Source organism: Pieris brassicae, chromosome 5 (assembly GCF_905147105.1).
Source record: "Pieris brassicae chromosome 5, ilPieBrab1.1, whole genome shotgun sequence".
Lineage (NCBI taxonomy): Eukaryota > Metazoa > Arthropoda > Insecta > Lepidoptera > Pieridae > Pieris > Pieris brassicae.
The window spans coordinates 7563071-7590786 of record NC_059669.1 but is presented as its reverse complement, the minus strand read 5'-3'; the positions used below and the strand labels follow the sequence as shown (position 1 = coordinate 7590786).

The window sequence follows — 27716 nt, the reverse complement described above, 5'->3', positions numbered from 1 at the left end:
GCCAAGACTACGCACAACGGGCCCAATGAGCTTCTAAGTACGGAAAATGCGCCACACTACAAACACTGGATTTCAATTTATGATGTATTTCATGTTTATTACTTGCAATGTTCTTACAACACAATATTACATTTTCTTATTGTTGTACGTAAACATTATCACACTTCGCGTCATAATTCAATTAAAACAGTTGTTGACTATAACGACAAATATTATTATGTATGAATAGTTATCTCAAAACAGATGCGACGTAACCTAGTTTTATATTAATCATTGGTAGAATTTAAAATGAAATGATATTTTTTTAACTAAATAGTTAAGTGATGTATGTGAAGTTATACTAACGATTTTCGTAATCATGGATTTTTGTTGCTTGAAATCAAAAAAAACTGTAAATATGCGAATAGTGTGGAATATAAACACCACAGACATGTGTGCACCATAAATTTACATTAGCAATGGAATATAGTGGGAAGATTTTATTGATTTATTTACTACACATCGTCTGATACCACTGAGAACGGCAGTGGGCCCATTCTTCCTTCCTTCTTCTGTGGCATTTTCGGACGTTTTCACCGCATTCAGGGCTCGTAAAGCGAATACCTCGAATTTTATCTTTAGTTCTTGGGAATAAATGAAAGTCGCAGGGTGCCAGGTCAGGACTGTATGGCGGATGACTCATTATCTCGACACCTGCTATCGTCAAATATTTAACAGTCCGTTTTGCGGAGAGCGCTGAAGCATTGTCGTGGTGAAGGAGGATCCTGCTTCGAAGGCGCTGCTGTCGATTTTTTCCAAGACAACAGGCAAACAACGATTGACATATCAGTCTGCAGTAACTGTCCTTCTATCTTCTAGCACAACTGTCGCGAAATGACCTTTACGACGAAACATCATTTTTTGGTAATATTTTTTTTCCCTCGAAAGGAAACACTAGAGTAATAAAAATACATTTTTTCTCCTCCATAACATCCAAAGAACTAGATAACAGTATTCAACTAATTCTAGAAAATGTTTAAAAGAAATCCAGGCCACAATACTTAACTGGGATAGGCCGGGCACTTAGTTCATGTAATGCTTTAGTAAGTTGCCAGTACAAGAGCTTGTTGATTTTGTTCAAAACAACCTACTTAAAACAGCCTAGATAAAATATAAATACTTACTTAATTGAATTAAGAATTTGCGGTTTTAATTACTTATCCGAACTGAAACATTCAAATAATTTAGGTATAACTGAATGTTTTTGTTTACCAGTAATTATTTTTAATTTATTATTTTGAGACGAGTTAAATTCGCGGCTGTTTCTAGAAATGTTTAACATGTGCGTAGTTTATGTACTTACTTATATACTGCTACAAACCTTTAGTTACATTACATCAGGTGGAGATTATTCAGAGGAGTCATTCGGTTTAAACTGCTTCGGATGCAAGCGAGTTTCATCGTCGAGGCAGAATACGAAATACCACCAGATAGATCACATCGACCAATTCTTAAAAGGCCGGCAACGCTCTTGCGAGCCCTCTGGCATTGTGAGTGTCTTTGAGTATCACTCAACATTAAAAAAATCACAAAACTTCCATACCTGAGTGGTGCATTATGATAACGATATTTTTCTTTGTTATAAAAGAAGTATGATATCTCGTCAGGTATTCATTGAAATCATATTATATCAGAGGCATTTTTGTTTAAAATCAAGTACTTGTTACGTATACATTTGGATAAATAATATCATATTAATTAAGAACACCTTATAGTAGATTTAAATCGTTAATTTAACCCAAAATGGTATCGGGGGCGTAGCTCAGATGGTAGAGCGCTCGCTTAGCATGCGAGAGGTACCGGGATCGATACCCGGCGCCTCCAAGTAATTTCTATTTTTTTTTTACTGTTTAGCAATTAGGTCAAGGATTATATTGAAAAACCAATTAAATCAAAAACAGCATTTAATTAACTTGTATAATAAAAACAACATAACAACATTTATATCAAAAGAAAATGCAAAAAGCGACATTAAAATATAACCTTATTATTATAAAATGTTTCTGTATTTAAAAAGAAGCTAGCCCAGTAATAGCCCTACCCAAAATTAATGCGTGAATATCATGTGTTCCTTCGTAAGTGTTGACTGCCTCGAGGTTCATGACATGTCGAATAATATGATATTCATCCGACACACCATTTCCTCCGAGCATGTCTCTTGCCACTCTCGCAATTTCTAACGCCTTGCCACAATTATTACGCTTCAATAGCGACACCATCTCATGAGCTGCCAAATTCTTATCTTTCAAACGTCCCACGTGTAAACACGCCTGCAAACCGAGGCTTATCTCAGTCAACATATCAGCCATTTTTTTCTGTATCAGCTGATTCGAAGCGAGCGGTCTTCCAAATTGTTTCCTGTCTAATGTGTACTGCCTAGCGATCCGCAAACACGTTTCGGCGGCACCGAGTACGCCCCAAGCGATCCCATACCGAGCATTATTGAGACATCCAAAAGGCCCTCTAATTCCTACGACGTTTGGCAATAAATTCTCCTCCGGGATAGCCACTTCGTCGAGCAATATCATGCCCGTAGCTGAGGCTCGCAACGAGAATTTACCGTTGATTTTTGGTGTATCTAAACCTTTTTTTACTTGGGCTCTCTCAACTACAAAACCTCTTACCTTTTCCTCTTCATTTTTAGCCCATATTATGAGTATATCTGCGATCGGCGAGTTAGTTATCCAAGTTTTTGATCCAGATAAGATATAAGTTTTTGTTTTTGAGTCGTACTTTGCCTTAGTGACCATACCACCAGCGTCACTCCCAAAATTCGGTTCTGTTAACCCAAAGCAACCGACCAACTCTCCTTTTGCCATTCTTGGTAGATATTTTTGCTTTTGTTCTTCTGAGCCATACATGTAAATAGCACCCATGGCTAAGCTGCTTTGTACACTCATTGCTGACCTATATGATGAGTCAACACCATCTAATTCCTTAGTAATTAAGCCATATGTAACATTCGAGACTCCTGCGCATTCATAGCCATTAATGGTACACCCAAGGATACCTAGCTCCCCCATTTCTTTATAGATCTCTCTATCAAAAATTTCCTTTCTATTTGCCTCAATAATTCTGGGCATTAGTTTTTCATGACAATAACTTTTAACAGAATCACGAACTGCCTTTTCATCGTCAAGCAATTGAGTTTCCAAGTTCAAAGGATCCTCCCAATTGAAACTTACTTTAGCTTTGTTAGAGTATGTTGTCGATAGCGCCCTTATATTATTGTTGTAGACATACGTCCACAATTTCGTAAATTTATTAAAAGTTACAGCCATTATAAAGCAAGTTTCTCTTACACTTGATCAAAAGCTGTATAATACCTTGTTGTTATCAGTTGTTTACAAGTTGCCGCCGAAGTACTTATTACTGGTACATTCACTTGGTAGTTAATATTCTAACACTTCACGAATAAATTAAAACCTGATTATATATATTGTTATACAAGTCAGTCTTGTTTTATAAGTAAATTTATAATATAATTATGAGCTGTACTGGCACGGAGTTAATAACCTCTAGCTGGCCTTGTGACAGTAGTGAGCGTACTGTTTTGATTCGCAGCTCGCGACTATCTTCAGTTATCATAAATGACGTAAACAACGAGTAAGCGGCGTTCTAAATAACTCAGTGGGAGGGAGAGGTCGAACATATTGTATAATACATAATTTCCCAGGTAACAAGAATGCTTTTATTCTAGATAACAGCTGTGTATTTATTTAAAATACGAATTTGTTGATAAGAAATAATATCGGTGGTGATATGAAATATTTATTTGCTTATGAAATATTTTTATTCATCTAAATTTAATTCAGGTTTCCTTCAAATTTTGTAATCAATAAAAATATCATTCATAATTAAACTACCCAAAGTTTGAATTGCTTGCTGAATTGTTTAGTAAAATGTCTAATTTAAATCTAGCTGGTAACCACAAAATACTTTTTAACTCAATATAAACATAATAAAGTCCCATTCTTAGTTATTCCTTTGGGTAGGAATATAGTTAAACAACTCAAGTACTGCAGTTATTACATACTTTCCGACTTCGCGAGGAAAACTTAACTGGAGTAAGTAACTAAATATTACTTGTACTTGATTATAACGTTTTTAAACTAGCTTTAGTATACAGTGAATTTTAAACATATTCCTTTGAACTATATCGAGAAATTATTTCACAAATAAACATAACATGACTTTAATTTTCTTGTTAATATTTCTTTTTTATTAGTGAATATGTTTCCATGCGTTGTTTATTTTACATTGACTAATATTGCCTATTGTTTTTTTGTATGTTAAGACTTAAATAAAGGCAAAATCTTCTAGTACTCTAATGTAAAAAAGAGAATTTTTATTTCCATATTCTTAAGTTACATTTCAAATGATGTTAGTACTTATAGCTAAATGTTAGTAGTGAAATTTTAGTCACTTGTGGACATGGACCCCTCTTGAGTGAAAGCTTCCTATTTTATTGGTAAAAGAACCACTAGCACTTAGACACAAACATGAGATACACGAGGAGATAATACAAATATTAAACAAAACAATTAAAATGACAAAAACTAAACGAAAATCGATTTTGAAGTGTGAGGGGAGCAACTATGAATATCCAGACATCGTTTTTCTGAATGCTCAATCTAGACATCGGTGAGCTTTGACCAAAACGTTCGAGCTTTTAAAATCAAAAACTTTTGCTAATTGTTTACCAGTCTTTTCCTGCTATGTCTATTAAGTCATCAGCTCGTCATCATTCCTTTCCCGGGTGGTCCTTTCCATTTTATTGTCACGTATGTAGTAAAACCTTTTTTTTGTTTTATGTTTTTTATTAGGTGGTTAAGTATTTTACTAACATAAGAAACTTTGGTAAGCCAAATGACTCTAACCCAAAATATAAAAACTTCAAAAGAAATATGAGACAACTAGCAGATGTGTATTCGTAATTGTACAAGCAAATAAAACAGGCAAATTACATGTCACTGAAAAATTCATGTAAAAAACGTACAGGAAGAAAAAAGCTTGGAAAAATTGCAACTACGAGAGGAGCCTGTGAGTGCACAGTATGTCCTCTTATTTACGACCTAGAGCAAAAACCACTGCGTTATGAATGCGAAAAGGTCCTCCACAATGTTTCATTCCTTTCTTTGTCGAGTTAAACAAAAATTTCATTTAAACCATTCTTCCTGCTCAGCGTATTCGGAATGCAACCGTATAATTAAGCTTTATTAAACTTAGAAAGAAATTTAAATAAAAAAATTACTGACGCAGCGTCTTCATGTACATATAATAATATATATTGGACATATACGAATTGATGCCTGTGACATTACTACGTTCATAATAAACTGATTGAAAAAATTAACTATTAAAAAATCTTGCTTATTCTGTGTATGGTATATGTACTCTTAAAAGTAAATATAGTACCTATTGACTAGTTTTCATTACATTATTTATATTTTATGTTAATTGTTTGTGTGTGGGATCAAGAAATATTAGCACTATCGTGAGGTTCGTTTGATGTCCTTAATATTGCATAAGAAAAAAAAGCTAATTATGTTATAAAGCTCCGTCTGAATATATATACATAAATAATTCATGTGCATTTACATAACAAAAGCCATAGAGTAATGATACCTTAGACTTTTTATCATTTCCGTCTTCCTTGTTGTACGTGGATGCTCTGTATACTCTTTACCCTTTTGCGTCCCGGCAGGACACTCTTTAATGGCCCAGTGATTTTTCTCATATGCAAATGTCAGATTAGCATACATTTTATTCTGAGCTTCCATTACTGCTGACAAAAACGTTGACAAAGCCAGCACTGTTTTTCTAGCTTAAAAATATGTAAATTTTAATCAGATCACACATTGTATAATTTCATTGTCCTTTTAAATTAACAAATAAACTTACGAAGTGTATTTTTATATCCATAGGATGTTTATTTTATTTTTTGACGCGATGTGATTATTATTATTAGCTACGCACATTGAATAGTAATAATAGATTTATATTCCAATGCTTCTACATCAGTGTTTTGAACCACATCAATTTGTATTCACAAGAGGTAAATATCCCACTAGATTCGTCAGTTCAATAACTGATTAATATTTCAAACAACAATAGAATTTTACATTTGTATAGGGTTGCAACCAGCTTTAGCTTAAAACGTGTACACAAGAAGTATAATATACTAAGTCATCCTTTTGTAATAATAGGTTAATTAAATGTCCAGTGCCAAACTGTGTGATCGACCATTTTGCTCGCCGATGTTATGTTCATATAAACTTCTGATTTGTACTCCAAAGCGATTGTCAAATGGTATGGTACTAATTATTTCAGACTACACGTTACAATATAAAATATAGTGCCATTGTGTTAATACATCATTATTTATCGAATTATAAAATGTAATTTCCACTTGTTAGGTAATATTAACAATTTAGGTAATAAGCTAAAAATCTACAAAAAGAGTAGTAATTGTAGTAGTAGTAATTATATACTAATATTAATTTTGTTTTGAAGTTAAAAAAAGCTATGTCTTATAAATATTAAATATAATACAATAAATGCGTCAATGTCGCAATGCGCAACGATTGCGGCCAGGCGTATTTCCGGCATTGTAACAGACAATCCAGTCGAAATACAAGGTACTTCGCAGGTACTTATATTATCCCCTATTTCTGGCTCTGAAACTACACGACAATTCCATTTATGTTTGCTGAAGGATTCACTGGGAATCTAAATCCGGAATGCGACTTGCAAATTATTTACGAATAGTTCGATGTTATTGCCAAATTCGATTTATTTTTAATCCTCTAGACGGGTATTGGAAAAGTCATTATGAAAAATAAACTAATATCATGTATTTCTATGGGTTTCGAAGCCTATTTCAGATAAAATCCAGTGATAATACAATTATTTACTGATCCATCCTATCTAGGCTGTATAACATTTTTATAGGCAGGTCGAAGTCATCCTTTGCGTCTTCATTATGTAAGGAAGTTATTAAATCAGTGTTAGTATACTAAACCAGGCTTTATATCCTCCGACCTTGATAATTAACTGACAATGATTCGTTAACCTTTTTAATGAAATAAAGACGCTTTGCACATACCGCTGAATCGTGTGTAATAATATTAAATAATGGTAAGGGAATAAAACCGACTGTCGCTGTGATCACATATGAGCGCTTCTGCGCATTTTGACATATTTATAAAATAAGATTTTAACGAACATTACGAAACGGTAAATTTCGATATCAAAACTAAAGAAATTAATTTTTTTTGAAAAACAGACCCATTTTTTTCACAAAACACTAGTAGTTTTTTAAATACTGCATAATATTCGAATATAAATAAAAATATTTTATTTTAAACTGAGCGTTTACAAATATTTTTTGTTAAAGACAAAACACTATCATTGGTAAGTCATTGGTTCATATTGCTAATATGGTTTAATTACATTTATTTGTTATTTATCATCGTGATAATTTAGCGTATTAGTATTTAGACAATAAGTTTTGACAACAATTATAAATAACTTAACTATTTTTTTATTATTATGATATGATAATTACAATGACATTTCCATGTCTATTTTTAGAAGGCTGGCTGTGCGGTTTTTTTATAATAAATCTGTATGAATGCACCACTTTCTTTGCAAATAAACGATTTATTTTATTAAAGTCTGCAAATACTAACGAAACGAAACGAATATTTTACTGTACACAATTTTAGCTGTCAAGTAATGACTAATAAAAAAGCAAAGAATAAGTAAATAGACCGATCACTCGGTATTCATTATTCAGATTGCATCCCTCAACGATATTCATCCAACCAATTTCCATGATGAAACGATGTTTTAATATTTACCGGCCTCTATCAGATGCACTATTACTATAGATCAGATATAAATTCAGTTTAACTGGATGAAAACTAATAAAAATGGAATGCAAATTAATGAATAAATAAAAATTATTTACAGAAGATAACTATGTACCAAAAAAGTGTAAGTGTATATGAATATTATAAGGACGTGAAGATTAGATTGTTTTTTAAGATAGATTATACATTTAATTCTTGATATGAATTTTCTATAATCGATATTTTACAAAACACATAGCTAGTGTTGAATATTAAACAAATTAAATGGGTAATTGGGTGGGTATATTGAGTAATATTAATAAGTATATTTGCAATAACTACAGCACCGACATTCAACAATTTCAAAGATCGGCAACGCACTTGCGGGTGCCTGTCATTGAGCGGGTACATGTTTATTATCACTTAACAGCAGGTGAGCCTTCTGCCCGTTTGCCTCCTGTTATAAAACAGGCAGGTTGCATCGTTATATATATAAATAACGATAACGATGCTATATTAAACCTAAGTTAGGCTATTCATTTCCAAATTATTAAAAACATAAATATCCATCATTGTGAAGCCGGGACAGGCCACACAATATATTTCAAAGCATACTACATCAGCCTTATACTAATCAAAGGCAATTGCTATATTTTGTCAGCTTCGAATCCCTAATGAGTAATATCAATTAAAACGTGGCAATTACTGTATTCAGCTAGAAGTAAACCCAATATCAATGGGAAATGAAAATCAGTTTTCATTCGAAAATAAATTCTCATTATGATGTATTTGAAATGTATTTCGTAAACATGAGTTTTATCTGAGAGGTTCCGATTTTATTGGTGTTGGCATACATAAAACGTACTACGTGCAATAGGTAAACTGAAATTCTAAATTTAAGCTAACAGTATCATAGTCTTATTTTAATTAGATACTACTACCGCTGTACCCTGCGGTTTCGCATACGGAAATTTGTACGAAGCGTTATACTAGCAGTTTCCAAGATAACTGTAAGTGTTAACCAAAAATCAAATTTAGAATAGTAAGTGTAGATTTGGTTCCGTTTTTACAACAAAAAAACAGAAACACCGCTTACTAAATCTATTATATACACTCTCGGAATTACTATACAAAATAATCAATGTGAAGCGGTTTTCTTAGTTTTTAATGAACTATCTTGCTGTAATTATTACATTTCAGTTGTTTCTGGATATTACAAGCTTATTAAACACTGCTTAAATTACGCTATTCAATTAACATGAAATATTAATATTCTGTGAATACATTATGTGAAAAATATTTAATCTATCTTCATTTTGTTAACCTTTCTATTAAAAAATAGAAATTTACAAAGCATTATTGATAAATTCATTAAAATTAATATTATAAATGCAATAAATAGGTATACATCGATCATAGTATATGCAAACCAGCTTAAATCTTTAGCTGGATTTTTCATATAGGTGGCGCCTTTGTTTCTTATAACATATTCCAACCAAAATACAGCTGTGTCTAACGCATTTAATGGCCTGTCGACGAACCTTTTTGATACTTCTTTAGCTTTGGCCATATAGGAATTATTATTAAGAATTTCATCTAATAATTGATAAAGTTTTTCTTCGTTGATTTCGTGGTAATTTAGTAGTTTCCCCACACCTAGCTGTTCAAGTGTCAGAACATTGTTTAGTTGATCGCCATAAATTGGTACGCTGATTAATGGAACTCCGTGGTATAGAGCCTCCTGTGTCCCGATTAAACCTCCGTGGGATACAAAGACCTTGACGTTAGGATGGGCTGGAATAAAAACAACATAAATAGTTTTGGTATAATATAACTTTCATTCTCAACTTTTTAACTGGTATGTAAAATAAAATATACATTCGTATATTTAAGTTCAATAAAAATCAATCTGCATATTTTTCCAACTTAAAGAAAGAGCAAAGAAAGTCTAACTTTTGTAAAAAAAGAAACCCTTGGCGATTTAAAATAGTGACGAGGAGTTTATTGCTAGTTGTTCTAGTCCGTTCTACGCCCTTGAGGACTGGAAGTTATTGTAAATTTAAATATATTTTTTTAAGGACGTCCATTGAGTATATCGAGTTACTTACATGAATAAATTATATTGTAATTTGATTTGATCTTTGATTTGAAATATTTAATAAAAACCTTATAGATATTTCTCTTACTCGGGTTATTTATAAGCTCTAAGAGATCGTATATATTACATAATACACTATTACTTAACTGTATTACAGTAACTATCTAAGCATATAGAAGAAAGTTCTCAATTTGTTTAAATACAAAAATGTGCTTTATTCGCAAAAAATATAATTAGATATGAACCGCTTCACGTAAAGCGCTTAAATAACATATTAATATTATAAACATCTAGTATACAAATTGAATAAAAACGTAGCTACATTTTCTTGGCTTGGTTTAATAATTCTGTATACTGGAACGGTAGAGACTAAAGTTTGGTAACCTCATTATAAACATTATATTATAAATTTAATCGTAATATTATATTGTTTGTATGATATGAAAATACAAATGAATAATTGATGCTCCTTTACCTGTTTTCAGAAATCAATAAAAAATTCGCTTACACTCACCGAGTATCTCCACTTGCGGCAACCATTTTCGTATTATCACGTTTTTAGGTTTATCATCCAATTTATCGTCTTCCCACTTCCAAATAATGGTTTGTTTGAGTCGCCTGAACACGTTGATAAACGCCTGTTTCTTTTCTTGGCTCAATTCGGAGCTCCGCACGTTTGAACCGAAATTTACGTACACCACCCCATTTACCGCGCCGTCTAAGCATTTTTGTAGATCCTGGAAATGAACGGAAAATGGTTATTCTTATGTGAATTGGGAATGGAATAAAGAAACTAATTGCCCGTAAAATCGATAAAAAAGAAAAACAAAATAAATGTGTAAAGCTACTAGCTACTTTTGTCGTATTCGCTAGTAGTTATATACGAGTATATTAGTACAAGAACAATATAAAATTTCTGGTCACGTAGTTTTAATTTATTACCTCTGGAAGTGCGTCTGTACTGTTAGTTACATGTATTCCACCAATTTCAACAACATTAGGCAAATATGCAGTAGGAGTATCAACACTAAAATGATTATTCAACAGCATCAAAGACGCATTCTTCTGTACATCATACAAACTGGGCATCTTTTGGGGCAATCCTGGTATATACTTTCTCATCAACTCCTCCTGCTTCTCTAAGTACCAGAATTTCCACCAAAATAATTCGTAAATTGAGAAATACATGTTTCGTAGTCGGCCAAGGAAGCTAGTTGAATGATACAAGTCCAGTAACTCATGGGTGACTGTCGCCCATTGTAAGGAATTTCTAGTAAGAAAGTTGTGTTTCATACAATTTCCATGGGTTGTAACTAGTGCTAAAGGAGCGTTATATACGTTTGCAAGCGCATAGAAAGCTTCTTGAAAGAACTGCTCATTAACCACCAGGTCGAATGTGGTGTTGCTTCTAAGTAGAGCCTGTACTTCAGATGATTGAAGCGCTTCCTCGGTTAGTGCTAATCCACCGGGCCATAAAATTTCATTGTGGAACTCCTCAGCAGTCAGGTCCACCATCGTAAAGACATTTGGTCTTTCCTTGCCTGGGTAAATGGAAATAAAATTATTTAACTTTAACATTACATAACGTAGTTTTTTAACTTTAGATCTTAATCATGACAAGTAATTATGGCATAGCTTACACAGATAAAAAAATAGGTTGTCGTTTTTGATAAGTAGATAAACTTTTAATCATCAATAAAATATGGTTCTCTCATGTTCAGTCTCTTTATATTTATCATGAAGAATGAATGAACTAGGCGAGTAATTTTAGGAATATCAATAAGTTGTTTTAACATAAATGTTTACAAACAAATACAATTTAGAATATTTAATTAACGACCAATGGAATAAAGATGTTAACACTGTAATAAACAATTATAGGATTTTTAAAATCGCACCAGTTTCAATGCATGTATTGGCCATTTGAATGTTAAAACTTTCTGTAAGGAACTCGCAACCATGGCTTTCCATAGAAACTATTTTAGTTCCTGGTGTTTATTAATATTTAAATAGTATCTTACCAAGTGCATCCCATATTTTCGTATCTTTGACCATGACTTGGTGATAGTTTGGTGGATATTTATTTTCTCTGTAGGGCGTGATCACTGTAACATTATGTCCACGTCGAGCTAGCTCCAAACCAATCGGCTTTAAATTAATATAATGAGATCGTGTTGTAAAGGGGATGACGAACAAAATATTAGCCGCATCACAGAAATATACGAGTAGTGACAGCAGAGACCAGAACTTGAAAGCGCCCTAAAATAACACAAATTATAAAAAAAAAATTGTATATACTAACTAGTAGTAATCATAATATTACTGTTTTTATAGAGGTACAAACCTATACTTATTATCATATTTATTTTTATTTGTAAATCTATCTAGCAGTCTTTCAAATATTTTTTTTATTTAGTTCTTATTGAAATTATTAATATTGACTATGTTTTTATGCATCCATCAGGCAAAAGGACAAAGAAATAAAGGATGTACTTACCATTATCACTATATCTGTTAATATGTACTAAAACGTGTGTACAAGTGACACGTCGGCTCGAAACGAACATCGTTTTATATATTGTAGGTAGTTGCAAAAATCTGCAATTATATGATACCCTCGTCACCAATTATTAAATTTTACAAAGTTAAGTAATATTACTTTTATTTCGTATTTAAAAACAATATATAGGTATATTTGGTGACTAGTATTATTTAAAGAATAAATAAATAGATTATAAATTTCGTAAAATGTTAAATATTGATTTTCTTTTTATTGTCAATTGTTAATAACAAAAACAATCCTAATTTATGAACGTTTAATTTTCTTCGATTTTTTACACATTAACAATATTAAGATACTTATGATCTTATAAATTACATATATTATAGCTATTAATACAGCCACTACGAATGAATAAACATCCAACATAGTATATTCGAACCAGTTAAGCTGAAGCGCGGGGTTCTTCATAAATGGGGCACCATTATGTCTTATAACATACTCCAGCCAAAACATCGCCGTATCTAAAGCATTCATGGGCCTGTCTTTAAACCTCTTTGATACTTCTTTTGCTTTCACCATATACGAGTGATCCTCTAGGACGTCCTTAAGCAAGCCGTACAACATTTCTTCAGTTATATCGTGAAACTTCAATAGTTTACCAAATCCCATTTCTTCTAATATGAGTATATTGTTCAGCTGATCAGAGAACACGGGTATTCCTATTACAGGAACGCCGTTGTAAATTGCCTCCTGTGTGCCTATAAGACCACCGTGAGAGATGAAGACTTTTATGTTTGGATGTGCTGAAAAATTATGACAGGCGTTAAGAAACCATCAAGTAAATGATGCTAATTTATAATATACAATTTATGAACCTACTTAAATTCGCAATACCAGTAGGTAGTACAAGCTTATAAAATGTTATTCACAATAGGTTATATTCTCGGGTGATAATAAGCTTTTGATTTGAATTTTATGAGATAAGAGATAAGATCTAGTATACTTCTTGTATCACTGAAACTGATGTATTAAATTATATAATAGTAGATATATATTATACAAGTCATCGTTACAAATGATATGACAATCGCAACGAAAGGCAGATTCGATATATAATTTCTCAATATATGTGCTCTTTATGATCAAAAACTTTTATTATTCTTTATTTATTAAATTATAATTATCATTATTATCAAAACTATTAAATTAACACGAAGTAAAGAATTTAGATTTAATGACGTGTAGGTCCGACTAGAACCGTATATCTGTATTAGAACATACCAAGAATCTCTTTTTGTGGCAGCCATTTTCTTATCATCACATTATCAGGTTTACCCTCTAATGTATCTTCCTCCCATTTGAAAATAATTCGTTGTTTTAATCTTTTAAATACATTCATGAATGCCTGGCGTTTTTGTCCTGTTAAATCTGTACTTTGAACGTTTGAGCCAAAGTTTATGTAGACCACGCCATGTACAGCATCATCTAAATACTTTTGAAGGTCCTGTAGAAATAAATAATGTTTAGTGTTGATTGAAAATTATTATGATAAAATTTAATACGTCGATATCGACATCGACTATACATACGAATTCTGGGAAAACATAGAGCAGAAACTCTTTTTTTTTACATTACGCATATATGAGGGAACAGTCTTTCAAAAGTTCGCGCTTCCTAAAGAATTGACTAATTTTTAAATACGTTCCATAGATCCAAACGAAAGCTAATAAAAATCTTTCATTGCTGATCAACGTGAGGGGTTCCAATTATATTGTACGTAAGAACTCACTGATACCGTATTGCTTTTATGTATTGTAAAGTAGTTAAAAGATATTACGCAGTAGGTACAAAATAGATGTTCAATCAAATTATCATAATGCAGATGTTTCTTAACAAATATGTGTGAAACAAACATACAGTATATAAATACTATTTATACTATACCTGTGGCAGGCTTTTATCACTTTCCGTAAGGTGCATCCCGCCTACTTCAATAATATTTGGCAAATAGGCTGCTGAGATATCCACACTAAAATGACCGTTAAGTAACATCAATGATGTATTCCGTTGTATATTATATAAACTAGGCACAGGTTTCGTCAATCCGGGTATATATTTCGTCACCAGCTCCTCCTGTTTTTGCAAAAACCAAAATCTCCACCATACAAATTCATATACTGAGAAATACATGTTTCTAAGCCTTCCAAAGAAACTAGTGGGATCATCCACATCTAATAATTCAAAGGTGACTGTTTCCCACTGAAGAGGGTTTCTTGATAAGAAATTGTGTTTCATGCAGTTTCCATAAGTTGTTACTAGAGCTAAGGGTGCATTATATTTATGAGCCAATACATTAAACGCCTCTTGCATGAATTGTTCGTTAATGACTAAGTCAAATTTCATGTCGCTGGCTAATAGTTCTTGCACTGCAGGTGATTTCAGCGCCCTCTCTATGACTAATAGTGTACCAGGCCAGAGAAATTGTTGGTGGAACTCCTCTGCGGAAAGGTCGACCATTGAAAACACATTTGGTCTTTTTTCCCCTGAAAATTTCAGAATTTTCTAATGGTACATTTCTAAATGTATACATTAATACGTTCTAAGATAAATTTACTTATTTATAGGGAAAATTCTGATCTTCAACGTTCATCATCATCTTTTAACAAACTTAATTCTCAAATAGTTTTTCTAATTAAATTGATCTTTATTTTTGTGAATTCTCCTGTTGTACTCAAATTACGAAATAAAATACACGTGTCGAATTGTTTACTAACTTATTTGTATTTTTTAAAGTAGGATATAGGTACTCTAGTATAACACGTAGCTATTATTTAGAAATAGTTACGTGAGACAGTGTTTCTTATAACTTTGATATACAATTTACAAATAAACGGTAAGTATACTAATACAACTCCAAACATTGACGTTCTTCTTTAGAGCGAACAAGTACATGTTTGTGAGGCGTGATTGTACTTAAGCGTTTTATTGTAGGCATTTATTTGATAAAAAGATCACAGGTTAGTTTTACCTCTCCGGATATAGTGGTAATACTCTCACTTCTTCTAAACGCTTTTTTTTAAACACTGTACAGGCAAATCTACCAATACATACTTAATAAAACGTGAAACATGTAAATCAAATTACCTAACAAGTCCCATACTTTAGAAGCATCAACCTTAATTTGGTGGTATGTTGGTGGGTGATCAGTCTCTAGATGAGCAGTGATGACTGTCACATTATGACCACGCCTAGCTAGCTCCAATCCAATTGGCCTTAGTGATAAATAATGCGACTTTGCGGAAAACGGGATGACATAGAGAATGTTAGCCCCATAACAATATGCGAAGAGTGTACATAGTAGGTATATTTTAGGCATCATCTAAAAAAAGGCATAGATTAGCGTATACTATAACAGAAGCGAAATCTGTACAAAAATATATGCCATTTTGAATATCACTTTCCAAAACTCCCGCCATTATTTTAAGGTTCCTTTTGAATAATCCACCATCTAATACGGTTAGAAAGAATACCATGAGCATTCTTAAAAAACCTTTCTTATTCGAAAGGCGAAAAAGCAAATTTTGGTTCAGTCGCGATGTCATGGTACGAATTTTGAAACTAATTGAATGATTGAAATCCGATGATCGCTAAGGTCATGTGTAAACATAAACGGATGATCGACGTCATGGTATGAAACGATTCATCTCAGTTGTAAGTTGTCAATAGGCTCGCAATAAGAGCTCATGGTAGGCTCCCAGAGATCATTACAGTAATTAAATGTTATTTTATGATCATATTTTTAATTTGTATTAACCATACCCAGAGCTTAAAAATATTAAAAAGAACTTACCATTTTATTATCTCTTATATATATTTCGCAGCATTACAAAATAATGTTTAAACGTAACGTCTAAGACATCGCAGTAGTAATAAGCAACTAATAGCAAATTATACACTGGATCATCAACATTATCAATCTGACTAGCTTTATGGTTGGTTATCAACTAAAATTGATACCAATTTTATCTTGATTGGTAATGTCTGCCTCGTGTTTGATAATCCTGTAATAATGCCATCTAGGGGCAATTTAGTGTACTACATGTTGTATTTTACATTGATGTTGTATATGAGTTCAGGAGTCCACATGGTCCCACCAGGTCCAATAATAACCCCTAGGTGGCGTGATCAACAGTTACCTATTGTGTGTTTTAATTGTCAAAGTTAATGTTATTGTGCACGATGTTTCCGGAAATGTTGGTCGTGTAAATTTTAATAATATATAGATATATAAATTTATCTAATTTTTTATTTAAATTTTACCGCCACTGTCATTACCAGTGCAAACCTGTCCTCTTACAATTTCCATTTAATTTCTTAATCATATTTGAGGATAACTGTTTTTTTTAATTGCATTAAGATACAATATTAGAAATCATTTTTTTTTATACATTATTAAAATTAAAAAAAAAAAAACACTGTATATCTACTACATATCGTATTATAAAGGTAGGAATTATAACGTCATAAACTCAAATATATTTTATTAAAGAATCATTATTTAAATTATTCTATACCGAAAAATTAAAATATAGCATCATTAATCTCCAAGTCCTGTATAGGTACATTTTATCAGCCCATCGACATTTTGTTTGTGCGGATCGAATCTCAAAGACAAACAGTATAGTGGTAGTAGTGCTTATGAGTAACAAAATAACAATGCGATTTTAATTTTGTTTTAAGCTTCCTTTTTCGTTCGTTAATATTTGCGTGATGAAATCTCGAGTGAGTTAAAAATCGCAACGATTTACCTGCTATACATAAACCGCTGAACCTAATGTAATAAATACGAAGTATTAACGCACAATAAGACCCAAAGTCGGAACTTAGCATAAACTATGACGTATTTCAAAATCCAATTCCAAAGTCCTATACAGTAATGACAATAGTCTTAACAGTATTGGACTTTGGAATTAGTACTTAGCGCTTAGAATGTTACTCATAGGAGCTAGGATAAAGCAGTGTCATTAAACGCAGACTTCGCTAAGGTCGTCATTACTAATTCATCTTCTTTTGTTTCGAAACATTATTAAACCGTAACATATGAGTGAGATGCAAAACAGCGTAGAGTATTATGGAAACTGCACCAACTAAAACCATTAATATAAAAGCGTAGACATCTAACATATTATATCCCATCCAGGTCATATGTCTTGCTGGATTTTTTATAAATTCAGCACCTTTGTATCGTATTACAAACTCTAGCCAATACATGGCCGTATCTAAAGCATTAAGCGGCCTGTCTTTAAACCTTTCAGATATTAATTTAGCATTGACTGCGTAGGTTTTATTATGAAGAACATCCTTAATTAGCTGTTCGAGTCTATTTTCCTTGATGTCCTGGAATCTCAGTATTTTTCCGAATCCTCTTTCTTCAGCTATAAGTAAATTGTTGAATTGGTCCGCATATATGGGTATGCCTATTATTGGTATACCGTTGTAGATAGCTTCCTGTGTTCCGATTAGACCGCCATGTGATATGAACAATTTTATGTTTGGATGCGCTAAAAAAACATTTTGGTGTTCATGTTCTTTTAACATTATAATATATAAGTAACGTTACGCTAAGAAATGCATAAAAAATGTTATTTTTTTATTTTTTTTATTTATTAACACTTCGTTACACTACAATATAAAATAAAATTGAACATAATTAAATCAAAAGGAGGGCAACTGGCGGCCTTATCGCTTTCGAGCGATCTCTTCCAGGCAACCACTGTGAGTCAAGAAAAAACTAGATAGATAGATATAACTAAAAAGATGATACATTAAAAATATAAAGTAAAAAGACACATAATGATATTATAAATATATATACTTTTCTATGTCCTTATTAATCTTGCCCAAAACAATTACTGTTATATCGAAGCAGCAACGTTTATGCTATATTATTTGTATTGTCCAATACGCTAAACCTAAACCTTGTAAACTTTTAAATAGTTTATAAATAAAGTCTGTATAGTATTAACAATTAGTTCCAATAGAATTCCTTGTCATTTAAAGCGTTCTTGCATGTCATTCGATTTAAAAATGATGTGACACGAAAATAATATATTAGTATTGTTCTTTCGTAATAACTTAAGTACATGTTCCGAGATTTTGTTGATCATGCATTTAAGTGTAATTATGATTATGTAAGTATGTTCCTTTAATTATTTTGCATTACTATTTTGTTTCTAATAACATACATTTGTTCCTCTATGTAGAATTTAGCAAAATTTAATATGACTTGATATTACGAAGCTGCAAAGTTTGGGTAATAGCACTTCGATTGAAAAATAGTTTTTATAGTCGGTTAATACAGGGAGGTTATGAATTAATTGATTAAACCACGGAGAGCAAAAAAGGCGAGCAAGCGCTGGAAGTGTCGAAAAACGAAGATGAATGGTATTTAAAGCTGGAACAGAACTATATCTTATTGGTATTCCAACCCCACATTTGGGTTTTTACCAGCCATTTTTCTATCTTCTTCGATACTTCTTACTTTCTATCTTCGATCTAATAGACTTAAACTAACAATATATAGGTTCTACAGTCTTTATATTTTTTTATTATATTATTGTCACATCGTACGTACCTAAGATCTCTTTTTGGGGTAGCCACGGTCTTACTGCCAAATTACTGGGTGCATCTTTCAAACTATCATCTTCCCATTTCCATAGAACAGTTTGTTTTAATTTTCTAAAGACATTCAAGAACGCATCTCGTTTTTCTGCTGGTAGTTCATTACTTTGTACATTAGACCCGAAATTAACGTATACAACCCCATGATGGGACTCGTCCAAAAGCTTTTGTAAGTCCTGAAATCATCACAATAGGTCAGTAAAGCAATTTGTTATTACTGCAAAGTACAAGAAAGACAAATTTAACCCATTATTGGGTCTTCCAAATAAGCAAAATTTATGTATGTGATTAGTAGACCCATTAACAATTTTTATTTTATTTTTCAAGCTCAAGAAACCTAAATTTATTAACGAAATATAAAAAAAACTAAATAATTAAGCATACTATTAGAGACGTGCCGGTGCTGCGCGTTAAAAACATGATGAAATATTCTATTATTAGAAAACTCGAATAGTTATTACATTCAAGATATATTTTTAAGGAAGCGAAAATATTTGTCCGAAACACAAAATTGAAATTTATCTTATGTGATTCCGAGTTGGAAAGCATATTAGGAAATATTATTGAATTGGGCATAGAAATGTACCCGTCCCTGCCTCGATGGGAGGGTACACCTGTACTGTGTCTTTAGTGCCAATCGTATAATAAAATAAATTCATTATCAACATGTCTTCGTATGTCGGATACGACTAGTTTAAATAATATCCAAGGTCGAGTTATTTTAGTACTATTTCTAGTATTATTTTAGTACATAATTAGAAGCGTAAACCAGATGTTATCGCACACTTGAAGCCAAAATGAGCCTATTCGTTTTTACCACACTCATAAATTGTAATATAGCATTCTTGTTTCCGATAATGTCCAATAGGTCAACTACACTTATAACGAAGTGTCATTTAGATTAAGAAACTTTAAATAACCCCACTGCCCCTAAGTTTATGTTAGTTATATGCTCATATATATGTCGCAGCCATCTACCTTAATTACCCGTTCAATTAACAGCCTAGCCGTTAAACTAAACGGCGCCGTTTAACCAGCGGCCTGAATGATATTCAGGTATTTGATAAAACAGCTAGGCAAATGACTTGGATCGATACCGTTTAAGTACTTGCCTAGCCTGTTGACTGTTAATTTAAATTTAATTCTGCTTTCTATCACAACCTTGATGGTGTTTTCCAAAGTTTCATGAAAATCAACGAGTACAATTGAAGAGTGTAGTAACAATAATAATGTAAATTTGACTTAAGCAATTAAATTTTAAAAGGAATATTTTTAATGTCATATTTCATCTTTTTATTTATGCCAAATAATGTCTCTATCGTACGAATGGCTCAAGCATTAGTCATCCAGTGTATTAAATGTTGTAACAAACGCTACGGCTGAATAACTTTCAGGCCGTTAGTTAAATGGCGCCGTTTAGTTAAAAGGCTAGGCTGGTAATTGAACGGCTAATTAAGCTAGTTGGCTGCGACATATACAAGGCAGAGCTAAGCTTGCCAAAACGCCCCGAGCTGAGCCGTAAAGGACAACAGCGGGACCCATTCCTTAAAAATATAAAAAGTTTAAAACCAGTTGACACCCAAACTTGTTTATAAAATTGTTTTTATAAATTTAATTCAAATTTCATTGGATATTTATATATGTAACTAATTAATCGTAATATGAATATTTTTCGTACATTAGAGTAGTATTATGGAGATCGAGGAAACTATTTTACGAGATTTATTATACACAGCCACGGATCAGGGTGTAAGTTAAAGTCCTTGCCCCGGGCGACAAATTCAGAGAGCGGTGAATTCAACCTTGGAAAACAAATTGACTTCTTAGCATTATCGCAATTTTCTGATACTCCGCACATCTAACGTAGTAGCCGATTCGTTCCCTATCCCTATCCTAAGATCCTAAGAGTCCTACTAATAATTAACAGGTAGGCTGTTTCTAAGCTTAATAGAGCAGCGTGATAGCAGCATTCTTTTTCCATGTGCTTTATGGAATAACAGTAAAAGGTTAAAATGTTGGCAGACACGGGCGGAATGGTTATTTTTGCTACGCCTCAAAAAACTTAAAGATCCAAGGTTGATTATACAAGTTACAAAAAATTATATCGGCAAGAATGAACGATGGAAAGATGTTTCACGAAAAGACGACGTGCAGCTTGCGGTTTGCGCCAAGTGGGATTATTATATGAAAAGAATACCTTAGTCTGAAGTTTCGGAAAATATTAAATTAAGATTCCTGACATATGATTCATTTTAAGGTGCTGTTTATGTTTTCATTATGTTAACGTTATTTTAGGTTTCAATTCGTTACGATCATTCGTGACAAATAAAAATAATTACTTTAGGAAGACTTTTTTCAGTTTTGGTCAAATGCAAACCTCCCACTTCAACCACATTAGGCAATAATGCCATAGGAACATCATAACTGAAATGACTGTTTAATAGAATGAGGGAACTGTTTTTTTGGATTTCAAACAATGACGGGACTGGTTGTGGTAAATTAAATATATATGTCTTTACAAGATCTTCTTGCTTTTCCATATACCAAAACTTCCACCATAGAAATTCGTATGCGGTGAAATACAGGTTTCTAAGTCGTCCCCAAAAACTCCCGGGCTTTTCAATGTCCAGAAATTCTGATACAGTAGTAGCTAATTGTAAAGGGTTTCGAACCAGTATATTGTGTCTCATACAGTTCCCAAAAGTAGTCACCAATACGAGTGGTGCATTATACTTATGCGCAAGGGCATACAAAGCTTCTTGGAAGAATTGTTCGCATATAACTAAATCAAATTTTATATCTTGTTTCAGAAAACTTTTGACTTTCGTTGAGTTGAGGGTTACTTCAGTAAATGCTACGCCTCCATTCCACAATATATTTCCGTGAAACCTTTCCGCCGATAGTTGGACCATTGTAAATACATTAGATCTTTCGCCACCTTGAAATTATTAATGTTCTAAATTTTGCATCAACATTCATTACAATAATGATTGATACAGTCTGGCTAATGAAAGTAGATAACGAAAAAGCGCGGCAAATTCAAAAAATATGGTATGGTATCGCTAAGTTTAATATATTTTGTGGATACTTACTTCATTTTATTTTATTCTTTGGTTATCATAGCTTTTAGACATTGAAAGAAAACAATTTTTAACCAATCAAAACAATTTTATAATAATTCTAATAGTTTTAATCCAGATAAAAATTGTTTTCTTTTATTTATTATTTTTTACATTGATAGTAACTGTATTTCTATGAAATTAAACAATATACGTATTTAGTATTTTACTATTGATACTTAAAATGACTAGCATTGCATGGAAAACTAAAACTATATTTATTATAAAACACAACTTTATTTGGAATAATCAAAATCAGAATCCAAAAAATCAATAGATTCATCACAGTCATTGCTGTTATCACCGTCTCTCACATTGATTATGTAACTTTCTAAATGTTGCTCTGTAGTCCTGTCCCTTTCTTTATATTTATTTTGTTAACTCTCACGTTCACTGTATCACTTGATCTAACTGCTCTGTAGTCAATTTAATATTTTTATTTGCTACTCTGTGTTTTGCCAGACTCCATACCAGTTCAATGGCATTTAGATCACAATGGTATGGAGGTAGTATCAATACCTCATGACCATTGTGCTTTAAAATTTTATCGGTTTCAAATATTTGCTCTGGTTTATACCGTTTTACTAGATATAGCAGTTCTGCTTTCGTATGGTACTCTTCAAATTGAATATTATTCAAAGTAAGCCATTCTCTTATCTCATGTTTGTGATTCTGTATCATAGGGGCTTTATTTACTATAACGGAATGGTAACTGGCGTTGTCGATAAGATTTTTTTTTTACACAATACCTATTCCATGGTTGACAACCACATACTACTTTTATTACCACTGTTTTGAAAGCATTTTAATTTTCCATACCTTAATACATTCATATCTGTACCTAACCCAAGAATGTTTCCATAACATTAGATTTATTAATTTAATTTATATAACACTACTCCCCTGCCATATTGTTCAGGGACTTTTTATACCACATTTTTTCTAAAAATAAAAACAATATACATTTAATTAATTCTACTAGTTCGCGAATGGCAGGCTACGCGTCGCGAAATACGCGCCAGCTGCTGTCCATAACAATTACACTTGACTCATTTAAATTGGGTAGGAGTTTTTCTTCTAACCACCTATTGATGTTGGCAGAATTCGTATCATGGTGATAATCAGCCATTTTTTATCCAAGTTCCCCACAGGACCTTTCTCCAAACCTGCTTCTACAATTATGTACCTTTTTCCAGATGAAATATTTTCAATAACACCACTTGTAGAGGGACCTTGACAAGATTTTTTAGGCTTGTAGATTTTATGGACATAAGTTTCTAAATAAATTATTGGCTTTTTTCTGCACATTTCAACAATATAGATCTTAAATAGTCATGTCTCCAGATATGTAATTGTGGTCAATTAACAAAGAACATTCATCTTTGTTTATATTAAATTCATAGCAATAATATTTAGCGAAGAGTTTCCTGACATCCGGGAAATCCTATGCTTTCTCTTAATTCCAGCAAAAGTGTTCTCATTGTTGGAACTTGTTTTCTAACAATGTAAAATTCATTAATTTTGTTGTGAATAGCTTCTAAATCAAAATTGTCCATATGAGACTCTGTTGGTTTATGAGGTCATTTTCTTCCAGGTGTACTCCAAACACCTTGATTTGTTGCCCCTTCATTTTTTATTCTGTGTATTGATATTACACTTACACTTGGAAAAAACAATGAAAAGTTATTACCACACACATTTTTTTTCAAATTTACTTGAAAAGTATTGAAAATTTTACCAGTGTTGGAAGCGATTTCTTTAAAGTACTGGTTCTGGGATTTTATTCTATCTTTCTGCTCTAAATCAGCGAGCTTACCAATAGTTCTCACTATTGCATCGACTCCTACATCCTCCTGATTTCCTGAGAGAGAAACGAAATAATCAAATAAAACAAAGTTAACAAAATTTAAAGGCTATTTTACCCGTTAACTAATTGCATGAAGTATCAAGACAATAAATCATACTAACCTAAGAAAATCAACACCACACGTAAATAATCTTGTTTTTGGTAGAATTCAGTTTCTTATTCTTCTTCTTTTTCTTGGAATTTGGATATCATGCAGAACAATATCTCTCGAACTCCACTTTTAATACTTTTACTCATATTTAAACACGTAAATGAATAAATAAGAACAAAAGAAACCAAAACGAACGTTTGACAACAGCCATATTGAGATTTGAGAAATTGACAATTACATTCTGTGCTGCCATCCAAAAGTTTTCAAATAATTCAATTATCTTCTTTCATTAGCCAGACTAACTTTGCCTAATAATGTTCTATTATGTACAATTTATCGTAATAATCTGAATGGGCTACCGTGCTTTTTAAGTGCTTAACAATATTAACAAGAACCCATCTTGATGAAGTTGCTGTACCTTAGTGTGATAATGTTATTTCGATAGATGATTCGTAAAAAAGCCGTCCATCTCAAACAATTTTGACTCTGTATTTTGACTTGATTAAAATGATGATGTTTCTCTTTAAATCAAGTGTCGGCATTTTTTATTTTTCTTTCAAAAAGCTTTACATATAATCTATTTGTTCATATATTACCGGATAAAAGATATTATCAGATACAAAGCTAATTAGATGATTAACAAACTAAACCAAAAAAAAATTTATTTAATTATCCAAGTTTATTTAGTAATAAAGTTAAGTATGTTTCTAGAACTCACCGATAACTTCCCATATTTTTTTATCGTCAACCATCACTTCGTGGTAATTGGGTGGAGGATTCTCCTCCTTATTAGCAGTAATAACAGTTACATTGTGACCTCTTCGTGCCAACTCCAGCCCAATGGGCCTCAGCATAATATAATGTGATTTAGATGTAAACGGTATCACATATAGTATATTAGCCGATTCGCCAAACGGTGTAACAAAAACCACCAAAAATAAAGACCAGTAGAAATTCTAAAATCCAATATACTCATTTTATATTACAGAATATTGTTTTATCTATTTATACAAAAATTACCCTATGTTAATAGGGAATATTCTGTAATGAGGTAAATAAATATAATAAAAAAATAATTCAATTTTAAAATATGTATATGTAGTTGTATTGGAATTTAAATAAAGATTCCTTAAGATATTAAAAAATCAACTTTTAATCTCAGAATTTATTTTCAGGATATAATATAGAAATGAGTATGAAAATAAATAGTAAAAAGCTAATATTGATTTATTAAAACGTATACTCATCAGATTTTTTTAGTTAAAAAGAAAAGTTACAATACTGTTAAAAAATATTAAACAAAAACATTAAAAGTCTGAATAATTTTTAAAGTATGCTGTTGATAAGAAATTTATTTTTTAATGATAGTATAAACTATTATTTATTATTTCATTGCCTAAAAAAAGAAAAGCTTGCCTACATTTTACAACCTGTTGATCTTACCATGTTTTCACTTATCACAGTAATAATTTATAACAAAACCTCTAACGGAACGATTTACATGATTGGCATTACCTCAGGTCTGCAAGATTTTTGTCTGCTGCTTCGACCCAAACTAGTCGCACTAGTAAAAAATAATGCCGATATAAAAAATGTATCTAGTTGGCCTTCAAATAATGAAGCAATACATAAAAATATGGAGAATTCTTTGTGAAAACAAAGTACTTATCGTCCAAGTATTGTTAAAAATAATTTAAAATTGATTTGTAGGAGATTTATGAACTTTTATATTTAGTTGTATTTTTTAAATCTTGATTAATGTTTAGTTTATTTTTGTATTGCGGAAGTGATCTATACGACTTATTCGTACGTACACGAGTATGTCAGAAATAAATTTTAATATTTATTATTTAAACCGAGGTCGAATTCTTAATTAATATAATCAAATAATTGATTATTATGTGTTTATTTTATTTCCTATCATAGTAAAGTTCGGGAGCTGAAAAAAATATTATTTGCTTTCAGAGAATTGTATGTGTTTTATCATATCAACAGCGTACTTATATCCACATCATAATATATCAGTTAAAAAGGTATAATATAAGATATATATAATTGCGTGCTAAATATCGACTCCGAATCTTACTGACTTACTGTAGGATTTACATATAAAGGGATTTATACATTATGAAAATAGAAAAACTGACTTCTTCACGCCAGCAAACGAACCCTTGTCCTCTAATCCAAAAAAAATACAAGAGAGTAGTAAGTGGCATACCTGAATACCGACTTTAACGCTACAAGAGGTGGTGAGGTAAATGTTCCCTAATGAACTGGATTTAGTTGTGCCGATACGTTTGCTATTTACCCTGCCGAAGGTATGTTAGGTGGTGAACCGTGGGTCACTGCGTGGATGGCGCTGCTATGGAATCCCAATGTGTTTCCTAGTGTTACAGTAATAAATTCTTCTTATCCGCAAGTGTTATTAGTTATTACACCATATAGTGAGGAGTGTTCCTATGCCGGTATATAAACTAACTAAGGCAGGTAGGCCGTTACGGACTATTTGGGCACCGTAAGTATAGTTAGTAATGACTATAACAACGTACCTATTTATACGTTAGGGGATTTTAATGCTCATCTAACTGAATTATTTTTTTAAGAATTGACAATTATTTGTAATGATTTCAAATTGTTGATATAAAAATGTTGGGCTTAGCCTTTGACATATTTACATGCATTAAACAAGTGAGTGTGTGCACAAGTGAGCACTCAAGTAAGTGAGTGCTGGGTGTGTTATCTCGAACAGCCGAAGTCACTGTGTGTTGTGTATTTGTTAAATATGATATTTTGTGGTCGGATCATTTTCCTATCATCGTAATCATATTGTTCTTATTGATAAAATGTTGTTTGTCATAGTATTGGCCTTATCGAACGTTTCTATAGGGGTACGGAAGTGCAAGCAAGCAAGGGTATAGAAGATCTAAAAATCACTGGCTGGAATAGGTTAGGGAATCATATCGGAATGCCAGAGGTAATTTCAAAAAGTGGCATAAGCAATGCTGGTATTCTGGTGATTTTTGATGGAGTGACTGGATATGGAAATAGCTAATAAGTATACAGATAAGTTCGTAGTAAAGTCTCCGTATAAGTTATGAAAGGTGTACGGATATGAAGAAGGCGAAGGAAAAACCAGAATAAGTATTACGGACTATGAAATTTCTTTACATGAGCAAGTATTCTGGTCACAATGGATCAAGCTTGTAAAGTATGCTGCGGCTCACATATTTAGAGTTTTGTCCACATACTAGCTGTATGCCTCTTACAAATTCCTACCAACCGATAATATATGATAAAGACTATTGCAGTTCCAGTGACTATGAATCATAACTTCCAAAAACATAGCAAAAGACACATAAATAACATTTAAAGAAAAAAAATTTCATTTAAAATTACATTTAAAGAAATGTCAATTCGGTTATCATCCGGGGTTCTCTGCTGAGTCTTCAATAATGAGTTTGT

The 27716-nt window shown here is 32.1% G+C and overlaps 4 protein-coding genes, 1 long non-coding RNA gene and 1 other non-coding gene across 6 annotated transcripts; 1 reads left to right on the top strand and 5 right to left on the bottom strand.

Moving 5' to 3' along the window:
* The first annotated feature begins 1790 nt into the window (after positions 1-1790).
* On the top strand, positions 1791-1863 carry Trnaa-agc. The gene has a single exon. It is a non-coding gene; the product is annotated as a tRNA-Ala (tRNA).
* Positions 1864-1973: 110 nt separating this feature from the next.
* On the bottom strand, positions 1974-3589 carry LOC123710336 (glutaryl-CoA dehydrogenase, mitochondrial). The gene has a single exon (XM_045662158.1). It carries the CDS (start codon positions 3318-3320, stop codon positions 2049-2051), a length of 1272 nt encoding a protein of 423 aa, XP_045518114.1. The 5' UTR covers positions 3321-3589; the 3' UTR covers positions 1974-2048.
* A 5060-nt stretch (positions 3590-8649) lies between these two features.
* On the bottom strand, positions 8650-12606 carry LOC123710344 (UDP-glycosyltransferase UGT5-like). The gene is made up of 5 exons (XM_045662169.1): positions 12491-12606; positions 12015-12252; positions 10936-11534; positions 10508-10730; positions 8650-9689 (listed from the first exon to the last, which is right to left on the bottom strand). Exons 1-5 carry the CDS (start codon positions 12491-12493, stop codon positions 9196-9198), a joined length of 1557 nt encoding a protein of 518 aa, XP_045518125.1. The 5' UTR covers positions 12494-12606; the 3' UTR covers positions 8650-9195.
* A 188-nt stretch (positions 12607-12794) lies between these two features.
* Positions 12795-16487, bottom strand: LOC123710274 (UDP-glycosyltransferase UGT5-like). The gene is made up of 5 exons (XM_045662071.1): positions 16347-16487; positions 15641-15875; positions 14441-15039; positions 13778-14000; positions 12795-13299 (listed from the first exon to the last, which is right to left on the bottom strand). Exons 1-5 carry the CDS (start codon positions 16347-16349, stop codon positions 12800-12802), a joined length of 1560 nt encoding a protein of 519 aa, XP_045518027.1. The 5' UTR covers positions 16350-16487; the 3' UTR covers positions 12795-12799.
* A 535-nt stretch (positions 16488-17022) lies between these two features.
* Positions 17023-27615, bottom strand: LOC123710014 (UDP-glycosyltransferase UGT5-like). Its single transcript, XM_045661665.1, has 5 exons — positions 25698-27615; positions 24973-25210; positions 21517-22115; positions 19131-19353; positions 17023-18057 (listed from the first exon to the last, which is right to left on the bottom strand). Exons 1-5 carry the CDS (start codon positions 25698-25700, stop codon positions 17552-17554), a joined length of 1569 nt encoding a protein of 522 aa, XP_045517621.1. The 5' UTR covers positions 25701-27615; the 3' UTR covers positions 17023-17551.
* Positions 22514-24447, bottom strand: LOC123710015. Its single transcript, XR_006753783.1, has 2 exons — positions 24265-24447; positions 22514-24157 (listed from the first exon to the last, which is right to left on the bottom strand). It is a non-coding gene; the product is annotated as an uncharacterized LOC123710015 (long non-coding RNA).
* Positions 27616-27716: the final 101 nt, after the last annotated feature.